Source organism: Clavelina lepadiformis, chromosome 3, assembly GCF_947623445.1.
Source record: "Clavelina lepadiformis chromosome 3, kaClaLepa1.1, whole genome shotgun sequence".
NCBI classification, from domain to species: Eukaryota; Metazoa; Chordata; class Ascidiacea; order Aplousobranchia; family Clavelinidae; genus Clavelina; species Clavelina lepadiformis.
Genome location: NC_135242.1, coordinates 6,133,844 through 6,145,684, shown reverse-complemented (window position 1 = coordinate 6,145,684; position 11,841 = coordinate 6,133,844). Strand labels below are relative to the sequence as shown.

Here is an 11,841-nt window from a genome sequence, read left to right as displayed (position 1 = left end):
AAAAACATTAGTTGTAGGTAATTATTATTATGCACAAAAAATGCTTACGCATGGAAGGTTCTTGGATGACAAATTTTCTTTCTTGTCTCATCATCCGAACTCCCTTCACTGGCACTTCTGTCCATTAACTTATCGCTTACTGTAGCGCAATTAACTCTCTTTTTCCTTTTTCCACAACCGTAAGCACAGCATTGAGTTCCCCTTTTATCCATGTTTTATATAGATTACAAATTGACGAAGAAATCTCACAATTTAACGTTGGACCTAACAGCTTAAAAGCCTTATAAAATCGTGTTCAAAGCCCAGCTTGGGTCCCTTACTGTTCCCGCCAAATCTGTTCAATTGGCTTCATTTTTGGTTGGTCGAAAACTATAAGATGAGCGATCTAGTGTTTTATAGGATATCTATGGGCTTTACGCACTCACTCAAGCATAAAATGAAACGATCCTAACTTGTGCTTTTTTAATCAAAAAACTTGGTTGATCCTTGCAAATCACATGACAAACGAGTAATGCAACGTTACAAAATTGCTCTATACGACTTTTCAAAATTGTATAGGGGAGACCAAGGATGGATCGGACGATTTGAAATTAGCGCATATTTTTTTGAAATTATAAGCATGAAATCATCTTTTAACACAAAGGAGTCCGGATCCGGACGTCATTAAAAAAAGAAAGCGAGAAAACGTTGCCATAAAATAACTTAATAAACCGTTAGTAGCGACAAACAGCCAGACGCCAATCAAATTGCAGAGTCCCTCTGTCACCATTCAGAATATAAAAATCATTCATTTTATTTTTCGCTTTGAATGTGAGATTGTACATTGTAGGATCCAAAAATTGTTCTGACGCAGGTGGTTGCAAACATATTTACAATTACAATAATGGTTACCACTGATAAGACAAGCAAAATTTGGCAAGACCACGAGGGCAAAAACATGCACTATGACATTATAATGTGAAAGAAAAAGATTTTTAGCGTCAGCACGGCCACCAAACAAAACAACAAAAGTAAGCAAAGTTAATGAGTTTTCTGTTAGAAACTTGATAGAGAAAGAAATAGGCGCCGACTGCCGATGCCGCTACAAGGTGGTCCTGCCACCTTATGACTGCAACTACAGAGTGGAGGCCACATCGTTGCTCACATAAGTAACAATAACAATTTGTTTCGCCACAGGACAACATAGACAATGTCTAGGGCTCTAGGCTATTTCGCCGGTTGCCAGTTATCGAATTTGGAAAAAGCTACTCGAGTAAACGGCTAGCGGCTTACGCAATTGGTATTTTCTTTCTTTGGTAAACGGCGGTCGGTGAAGTAGATATATATAAGTATACTTATTTTTACCGGCCTCACCGTTTACTGAAGTAGGAAAGTATGGTAAACGGTAGTTAGGCTTGTCTGTGAATTATAATGTATGCTAATCTTTTAAAAGGAACGAAGTTGGTTCCTTCTCACTAATTACAAGTTTCTGAATAAGTTTTCTTTAAAAATAAGTTTTATAGGCTAGCTAAAAGGGCCCCCATTAGTAAAAACGTCCTACAAAAATATAACGACATCAAGCACAAGACTTGATAGATTAATAGTACAGATTATTTGCTTGGTCCTACAACTTAAGGTCGTTGTAAGGTTTGTAAAAATATGAAAGTAATGTGCAAAAATGCAGCTTAATTTGCAGGATTTTGCCGAAAGTAGAAAACTATGTTTCGGAACCAAAGGTCGCAAGAGAAAGTAACCTCAATTTTCATAGGCTTTTTTATTATTACTTTTAGAAACTGTTTTGTTTGTGTTTCTTTCAATTTACTAGATATCCATGCCAAGTTCTTTAAAATCAAACGGAAATATACTTTTAGATATTTTTTACGCAAACTCATTGGTCCATAAATGAAACATGCTATAACTCCCCCAGTAAATAATGAAGATTTAATTTTTTGCATGCAACACCTCCACATAATGCCAATCTAAGAGCACAACAAAATTTCCACTGAAACTTGACTTGGTAAAATATATAAAGGTTAAACAAGAATTTCAAACTTGGAATTTTGCCACTTGATTACATGGCAAGCAGAATACTAAAAAGTGAAGATCACAGATTGTTAAGTCGGAATGCTCAGTTAGAGTTATTAAGTATGTGCATAGGTCTAATTAGAATGCTTAAACAAAAACAATTGAGGTAGTTATCCGTAACCTGGTCACATGAACGTCATATCACATAAACTGTGATGAATCAGAGTAACGTGATACAAAAATTACTTTTTAACCAGCTTAACATTTTTCTGTGTGATTATTCTTCGATAACTTTTGAAAGAAAAAATCCATTCAAACAGAATTTTTATTGCAGGGGAAGCAGATTGTAGATGACATTTTGTAAGTGTTGTTCACATGTTTTTTTAGAACTACAGAGAATATGTTTACATAAATCAACTTCGTTTGTTATACCCATACTTCTTGTCCCATTTTCCCCAACTGGAAACCCTCCTTGCAATGTTGATAGCAATAAGTTTTGAGAAAATTTGCCATCGAAAAATCCCAAGTTATAGCATAGACACTCACTACTGATATCCAATTCTACAAACATGGCATTACAAGAAGAGCCTAATGTGTCACAGCCCCATAACGACAAAAGTTCTTCTTCTACTTATATGTATGGATGGGGAATATTTCAGCCCAAGTGTTTACAAAGGGTAATGAACAATGCGAAAGCTTTTTTGATTTTACTGACTCTGGCAAATGTCATGCAGGGCATTGCAATCAATGGACTGTTAAAGGTACTGTAAGATTTCTGTTATCTTTTGTATTGTACTAGTTTTAAAATAATAATATTCAATTGACTTAATTTGTTTAGTTAACCCATCAGTCAAGTTAGTGCTGAGTTTGAAGTTGAATTATGTTTGGTTATAATTGAATAACTGATTACACGATCTGTTTTTTGTAAAATAAATGTGTTTATAAGGGCAACCTTTTAAACTGTCTAGATAATAACAAATTCTCAATATGATAAATATACATAAATTATATGTTTATTATAAAAATATATTCATATTTATGATAATATTAATACTACTATTGTATGGTCTAGAAGGGATGAATACTGTAAATAATAGCAAGGTATAATTTGTTTGCAAATTACTTGCAGGTCAGTGTAACTTCCATTGAAAGAAGATTTAATTTGCAAAGCTCGGAATCTGGATTAATAATTAGTGCTTATGATATTGCTGGATGTCTTAGTTTGCTACCTATTAGTTATTTAGGTTGGTTACAGTTGCATGTGGTTGTTAATAAACTATGGTATATCCATGGAAACTGTAAAGTTGTATTACTAAATGTATACTATGTATCATATCATTTTTTGGTGTTATATACAGATTGCGGTACTTTTGCTGCTACATTCTTTTGATCCAATCCAATATTATATTGATTTGCAGGTGGACGGGGCCATAAACCCAGATGGATTGGAATGGGTGTTATCATCACTAGTTTTGGATTTTTTATGCTGGCTCTTCCTCACTTCTTAACTGGACCGTATGAATACAATCTAGGCAAAACTTCTAATACAAATGCCGCAGTAAGATGTAGCACATGTATTATTTGTGTATGTATGGTATATGTTACTTTAGTACAAGAAAACAGTAGTTGTGTGAACTTTAAAATGTTTACGAAAAGAAAATAACATGCTTGAAACATCTGTGCGTTTTTACATTCTGCTGGACAAGTGTTGAGAAAACTTAAAGTTTATTAAAAAAAATTTGAATTTCTAGAGAAATGTTAGTGATGTGATGATATGCCAAGAGATTTCTTCAAACAGTGTATTTTCTTCTGGGGATAGTTCTCAAAACTTAACTGGTAGGTATTCAGTGAGTGTATGGTGGATGAGAAAGAGGCGGATGGCGTCCATTTAATTTTTTTTTTAAACTAAAAAATTGATTAAGTAGGTGAAACTTTTTTGTGCCGTTTACTGTTCTCATGTAAGTGATTTGTGAGGTAATTTGCATTTACAGTTGTGGCTATAAACCTTGTTTAGAATAATGTTGGCAATGTTTTATTGTTGAAAATTTCAATTATTAGGGTATGCATGAACATCTAGTTTTTCCCTGCGTCTAGTCGACTGCTTTCGCTCCAATTCTCAATGTAGCACACCACTTGTTACACCTTGTCACTTGTCAAGTGGTGTTGCCGGCCAATTCTGCTTTTCTATCTCTTCTCATTTGTTGGATATCACTCTCTAATTATTGATTTATTGATTGATCTAAGCAATAGATTGCTTTGTCACACGCCTAGAAGCTGCTCGAGCTATTGATATAATATATATAGTTTTTTATGTTGGAAAATTTTTATAAATTTTGGCTTTCATTGATGCAAAATTTCATTATATTAACTTGGTCTTGTAGCAAACATACCATAGTGTTATGAAACTTTGGTTGATCAGTGTTATTGTGTATTAATATGTTTATGAACTGAATTTGACATAGGCTTTTTTAACACTGTATGTATTTATGTGCAGAAGACTGCTCATCTGTCGAAGGTCAACTGATACCATACCTTTCAATCAATCAAATGAAGTACGTTTTTATATTGGGACAATTCTTAACTGGCACTGGATGTACACCATTAGCTGTGCTTGGGGTTACTTTTATAGATGAAAGTGTTGATCCACAAGTCTATCCCATGTACATAGGTTAGCTTTGATTTACCAGTTACCTACAAGGCCTATTTCTCAGCAGCCATTAAGTTAGTTTGCATATATACTGGTTTATGGGCTATCAATCTGTTTCTGGACTACTGTAGTGATGTCATGCTCTAAAAAGGTCAATGTGTGGGCGTCAACTTACAAGTTTCCTGTTGTGCAGGTATCTACTATATGGGCGCACTCATTGGACCAGCTATTGGTTTTATCTTAGGTGGCCAACTTCTCACTATGTTCACTGAATTACATATTACGTAAGTTGTTATTAGAAATAAGGTTTTTCTTCCAACTGTCAGTACAATTCTGTCCAATGTTAACATAGAATACCTACTGGGACTGGTATAAGCTGTGTATGAATATTTAAACAAGTTTATGGTATTCGTATATTATTACATGCAACTGGTCAAAGTGGTTATTGCTTTTTGTGAAGTATAATACTTTTAAAAATCTTTTTTATCTTTGAGAAATCATAAAATGTACGTTTGTTTGGTTTTAGTCCGAATGATATCACTCCAGAAAGTTCACAATGGGTTGGTGCATGGTGGATTGGGTTTGTTATAAGTGCCTTAATTATGTTGCTTTTTGCCTTTCCAATACTTGGTTATCCAAAGCAACTCCCTAGCAATTTCACAAGGAAATTGACAATGATCGACATCAAAGCGGAAACCAGTAGTACCAGCCAACGGTATAATTGTAGAAATGACCGTATTGTTACAACTGGCGTTGTGAAGCATAATTTATCAACTAACGAAGCCCAACACACAGAATTTCACCAACTAAGTCAGTATAACTTAAAAGTAGATATATATATATTATAATGTACACTGTACAGTATGTTACTTATTTATAAACTTATATAATAATCTTTATTTTATTCGTCACTGTTGAAACAAAAAACCTTGAACCATAAGTTCAAATACAATTAAAACATATAGTAAATAATTTTGTAACATTTACAATATAATGTGAAGTAGATATCAAAATACATACACTTTAGTTCAGTTTTTGAATGTTATGATAGGGGAGTTAAATGCTCAGCAAATCATGAAAGAACAGTCAATTCCACTGCACTCTTCAACCCCTCATGAGAATTCTCAGTCCAATGATGCTGCAAACGGAGATGAGGATCAGATTAGTGGCTGGCTACAGTGCGACCGCGTTCGAAAATTTATTAGGTACTGAATTACAAAAATATTTTATAACACTTTCGTTTATTATTTACTTCAAAAAAACCTTTATGGCATGTCACTCTTATATTTACACATTCCTGATCGCATCTAGTTGCAATATCACATACTGTATCTATGTAATAACGTACAACTGGAAAGAATGTGCATTGTGCACGGTTTTTATTTCTTTAGAGGTTTCAGCTTTTTTTGTTTTTGCAATAGGAACCTTATGATCATTTCATTTTAGAGACATGCTTATTGTGGTTACGCATAAGGCCTTCATATACCTAAGCTTAGCAGCAGCTGTGCTTGGTACACTGGTCTCTGGCTTCTCCACATTTGGACCAAAGTTTATTGAATCTCAATTTGGAAAATCTGCTTCAGATGCAGCAAATCTTTTTGGTGAGTAGAAGTGTCTGTGCAGATTTGCATATAATTAACGGGCATTTTTCATTTTTTATTTCTTCTAACTGAAAAATTTTAAAATAATTTATACCAATTTCGCACTCTATGAAGTACAGTATTATGTTAAGCAGGATGTCATCAACGTTTCATGATAAATGTTATAAGCTTAATTGTATTGTATTGAATTTATGATAACTCTTAATATATATAATATATAATGCGTTTGTAAACTCACATTAGCACTGTTTTCCAATTAATTTGAGTTATTTAATGTTGCACTGTGTATGTTTTCATAATACTGTATGTGCATATATTTGAAAGTTCAATTGAAAGCATATATATATACACTAACTTCACATATGTTCACCACAACAGGTTTTGTTTGCATACCAGCTGGGGCCTGTGGAATGCTTATAGGTGCTTTTTTGATGAGCTGCCTTAAAATGGAATATAGAAGTTCATTGCGCATGTGTTTTTGTGTCAGCATATTCGGACTTTTCGCTCAATTTGCATTGACTTTGCATTGTGATGATTCTCCATTGGCTGGCGTTAATCATCCTTACGGTGAAATAGAGTGAGTAGTCGTTGTGACAAAACAACTATGTATCCTTCTGTGCTAATTAACATAATTAGCCCTTATTCCTATGGAATTCTTGAGCAGATCTGTTGATATTATAATATTATTAATGTTTTATTTCGTGTGTTTAACAGCAAGCGCTCTACTATATATTAGCCGTGTCTAGTTTGCACGACACATTATTACTTCCGATTCCCGTCATTCAGTACCACAGCACTCAACACGCTAGTTCTCAAGTATTCAGTTCTGGCATTAACAGTCAACTGAACAATTGCGAACTAGCAATTAAACAATTGCATATGCTGGGCTCGACCAAAATATAGCACAATGCTTGTTGTTAAACACACAAAATAGAAACACTAATAACATTATAATATCATTAGATCTGTACGAGAATTCCACAAGTAAGGGAGTAAGGGCTATTTATGACAATTAGCACACTTTATTGTTTATAAGTTTGTGTATTTTTGTCACTTGTAAAAGTGACCAGGACGTATGACTTTTTCAATTTTATTCACTCGTGAACATAGTTTTCTTGTTAATGGAACTTAATATTTTTTTCAATTTTAGCATCATGTGGAACCTGTATAGATATATTTATACACACATGATGATTTTGAGATTAAACATTTTTCTGCTTTTAATTAATGACTGTATAAACTAGGTGGAAAAGGTTTGGCCAGGAGTGGAAAAACTGCTGACTTATAATTTGTTCATGATAAACATCCTTATTCCTCATTATAGTCATTAAATACCATCAATGAACGAACTTTGTAATATTTTATTTCGGTGTACTTTTAGTTGTTGTAACCTATCTGATTCCCAGTAATCTGAAAGTAGGCTTCCGAGTTTTCTCAACCCAAGTGTTGGGATATATTTCAATAATGCCTTGCAACTGACATAGTGTATTTTACTGCAAATATTATGCAGGAAATAAAACTTTATTTTAGCTTGTATAGGTAAACGAGTTTAAGCTAGCGGTATGATGAATATGCAGATATTGACTCGGTTCCATCGATAATTTAAAATCTCTTAGATTCAGTCAGAGCATGACACATCATTTCCATGAATTATGCAGAGTGTGATTCTGAAGGCTTTGTCTTTTAGGGCTCTGGCAGCACCGCCACTTTTAAGTAGATGCAATGAGCAGTGTAACTGCAATTCTCAAGTGTTTGATCCTGTCTGCGGGTCAGATAGTATCACGTACTACTCATCTTGTTTTGCTGGATGTCACCATGTTGTTGACACTGAAAATCTGAGCAAGGTAAAGTATGTCAAAGACTTGTAACTCTTTTCAAGAAATCAGTATTGTTTGGAGGGTTATATACTTTTTATGTTTTGTCTATGCAAGCCTGGACATATTAACAATTTGTCTAGTTTACTTGGGTATTAGTCTAAAATTAATAGTTATTTTTGTGTTTTGAAAGAGACTCATTTGACTACCATTTGTTTCATTTTTTGATTAATATTTTCTATTGCAGGGTTACTTCAATTGCTCATGTGTTGAAGGGATCAGTGGTGCAAATCTAAACGCCACTCCACTCAATGGTATGAATTTTAATTTTTATAATCTTTGCACCAAACTTGACACTAGTGCATATACTTCATAAATAAGCAATGTAAGAGAGACTTCTAATGGAATTTTTGGTGCATGGTTTATAAATAAGTATAAAGCACTAAAGAAATTACTCAAGGAAATCATAAACTCCCTGATTTTTGTCCAAATAAAAAAGAGAAGTTAAAATTGTGCAGTGTAAATTAATGTGTTCGCTCATCATTGCCTTTTACATTGGCAAAGAAATTGGAGGAAACCGAATTTCGGGATTATTCTTGAATGCTTTATTGCCTGAAAATCACCTGCATTGATTTTAAGTTGATTTGAGGAAGAAAATTAGTGTGGTTGACATATGAAGTTCTTGCCATTTTACCGATTAAACTTTCATAAGAGTTTATATTATATATATAATAAATATACATTTGTTTTTGTTTGCAATCATATATACAGATGTTATTATTTGACATTAATTACAGATAGCGGGATAGCAACAGAATTTTTGGGGACAGCAACACAAGGAAAATGTTCCACAATCTGTGTGTGGCATAATGTAATTCTAACTGGATTATTTCTTGTCATTTCCACTACCTTCTTGTGTGCAGTGCCGGGAGTTGACCTGTCGCTCAGGTAACATGTTGTTGAGGAAAACCACCTAACCACATATTTCATTTCTTCCTCAACCAGATAACATCTCCATGGTGGTCTCTTTCAGGTGCTTTCCACAGGAGTTACGATCTCTTGCAGTCGGTGTTCAGTGGATTCTAATTAGGACCCTCGGAACAATACCAGGCCCTATCATATTTGGTGCGATGATTGATGGCACTTGTCTCATCTGGAACAAAAGAGTGTCCTGCTCTGACAGACCAGGCTCATGCCTCATGTACAAAAATCAAGAATTATCATTTAGCCTTTTAATTCTCTCAGTTATTTACAAGGTTTGTTATCTTTGGTTACATTAATACGAATTTTTATGTTATGTTATGATAAATTCTAGCATCGTTAACCAGCACACTAGAGCATTTCAGTCACATGTAGAAATTTTCTGTTCTTGTACATAACCGTGTGATTGTGCTAGCGATTAGACCTATATCCACATGATAAACGGTGTTTTTTTAGGTGTCTTAAAAAAGCTGTTAGTTGCATATTCGAGGTGCGTTTAAAAAGTATCTGACCTGAGGCATAAAAATGCAATGTTATGCTCTTGGCTCCTGTTATTCCATTGCCTTGAAATTAATCCCTTAAACTTGGGAGTTGACACACTTCTCCCAATGGCCCTAGCATTGCTAGCACAACCTCTGTAACACATTGTCTGGAATACTATGAAAATATTTTGTCATGATTGTGATAGCTTGAAAACTTTTGTGATTCTAATAATATCCATTTCATTGTGCTTCTTAATTTGCCCATGTCAAGAATATAATAAGCCTGATCAGGAAAGTTAGGATTATATAGGCAGGGTGGACCTACACATTTTTCGTGTTGAGTTTTCTAGTTTTTCACCATTCAAATCTATGAGCACTTACCACATACAGATTTCTTACAAAAGCTACATAGAATCTCTGGGCAGTAGTTCATACTGATTGTTCGGCCTTGTGGTACATATTCATCATCCACAATACCATGACTGAGGTGCCCCTTTTCACTTTTGTTGATGCCAGATGCCTCCAAAGTTGTTTTCCAGATTTGAAACTTGTCTCTCCAAAAAGTATTTGTAATAGTGCTCATAAATTCTGATTAGAAATCACTGCTCCTCTATAACCAATTTGCGAAAGAGAAAAAAGGCCGTCGTTTCCCATTAAAAATTTTCAGAACTTCAGAAGCAAAAAGAGTTAAGTTTTCCCCATCAAAACACTTCCTAACCCACATTACTTGTGGTAAGAAAAATAGTCGGATACTTTTTAACAAACCTGAACCAAGTTGTTAAGCTATTCGTCAAGGGTTTGCTTCTAGGCCCTAAAAGCTATTTTTATGTTGATTAATTAAAGCGGACTTGCAATTATTTGTGCAATAGGAAAAATTGACTACAAAAAGATGATTAATAACAGATATTTTAATGTCCTAATTTACCAGGTATGCCATTGTCCTATTTTCAATTTGTGCCTTACACGAAATGGTTACTTAATGGATGTTTTATTTAGGGTGCTAGCATTTTGTTTTTTGGACTAGCTCTTCTAACGTATAAGCCTGCAAGGCTTGTTGCCAGCGAGTCAGAAACGCAACAAGAAAGACATTCAAGTGATATACCTCTTTAATGAAGGTGTCCTTCTCACTGCCTGCAAAGCTATGTGCCTAAAGTTCATTTAGTTGGATGCAAAACACTGCATATTCATTTTTGTGTATACCGTTTATAGTTATTTTATTACTTACCAGTACTTCATACCCAATTAATTTTTTCCTAGTTTTGGTAAACGCCTAATTTCTGCTTCAATTAACTCTTTCAGAAGTTGCTTAAAGCATTGTTCTCACTGACTACTGTATAGCTAAATACAGAAAAAAGTCTTGCCATATTTTTTTATGTTTTTCCTGGTTTTACTTACACATTAGCTTTCTTCACAATTAACTAAGTTTTATTACTACTAACTCTGTTGGCATAATGGAGGCTTTATGAACACTCACGTCTGCCAACATTCTGTGCTTAGGAGTATGTTGTCATTTGCTTCAGTGCAATATTGTTTGTAAACGTGTTTTCCTCATTTGTGTATTACTAATAACATTTTTCAGCATCTTTCCTTAAGTGCTTTGTTATTTTACATCCCTGATGCTGCACATAAAAGCCTGATATTGCCTGCTTACATGTGGTTGATTGCAATTTGTTTATTTGTATTTCATCTTAAAACTTGAATGTCATTGGCGCTGCCCTTGCTGTTGTTACCTGTTTGACCTAATCATTTATTTGTGGAAGGAACAGGTTTAAAATGATAAAGTTAGATCACAACAAAATCTTACAATGAAATAAGGATTCAAAAGAAATCAACGTGAAACTTTATTTACTGAAGCATTTTCCAGTCAATTGCAAAAAAAATTTGGATGTTTTCACTCAAGGTGTTTTGACCTGAGATTATAGATTTATGTGCAATGTTTTGTCAAGACCTGTGACATAATAGAACTAGCTAGTAGTAACAAGAGCCTTAGACAGCTACCCTAGTGCTTTTGGACTTAGTATAGATACCGTAGTTTGCTTTAAATTTAAAACTGTTATAAATACTTTGTATTAATACTTGTTTTTTGTTTGTATTAATAAATATCCTAGGTTTTTTTGCATGTTGTTGTAACAATGCCACTTTATTTGTTTTTCCGTACTATTTCTAAATACCAGGATGTATTGCAAGTAATGTATGTGCATGGTTTTTATAATTAAACCAGATGACTGCCCCGCACTGCTTCTTGAGCTCACCATCCAGAATGAACAAATTATATTACTCGTATGTATATAAAGCAGTTTGTGATAGCTAGA

General features: G+C 34.0%; 1 protein-coding gene across 1 annotated transcript; it reads left to right on the top strand.

Moving 5' to 3' along the window:
* Positions 1–2,315: 2,315 nt before the first annotated feature.
* Positions 2,316–11,761, top strand: LOC143448607 (solute carrier organic anion transporter family member 4A1-like). Its single transcript, XM_076948416.1, has 15 exons — positions 2,316–2,765; positions 3,134–3,248; positions 3,423–3,562; positions 3,756–3,840; positions 4,499–4,672; positions 4,845–4,935; positions 5,178–5,461; positions 5,703–5,856; positions 6,098–6,252; positions 6,631–6,829; positions 7,940–8,096; positions 8,314–8,380; positions 8,864–9,014; positions 9,100–9,322; positions 10,526–11,761. The coding sequence occupies exons 1-15, from the start codon at positions 2,574–2,576 to the stop codon at positions 10,637–10,639; spliced, it is 2,301 nt and encodes a 766-aa protein (XP_076804531.1). The 5' UTR covers positions 2,316–2,573; the 3' UTR covers positions 10,640–11,761.
* The last annotated feature ends 80 nt before the right edge of the window (positions 11,762–11,841 follow it).

What these genes read in the sequence shown, in the direction of transcription:
- LOC143448607 (XM_076948416.1), top strand. Translation starts at nt 2,574, where the DNA reads ATGGCATTACAAGAAGAGCCTAATGTGTCACAGCCCCATAACGACAAA. An exon ending in AGATGCAGCAAATCTTTTTG is followed by an intron (nt 6,253 to 6,630) that starts GTGAGTAGAAGT and finishes TCACCACAACAG; the next exon opens with GTTTTGTTTGCATACCAGCT. An exon ending in GGAGTTGACCTGTCGCTCAG is followed by an intron (nt 9,015 to 9,099) that starts GTAACATGTTGT and finishes GGTCTCTTTCAG; the next exon opens with GTGCTTTCCACAGGAGTTAC.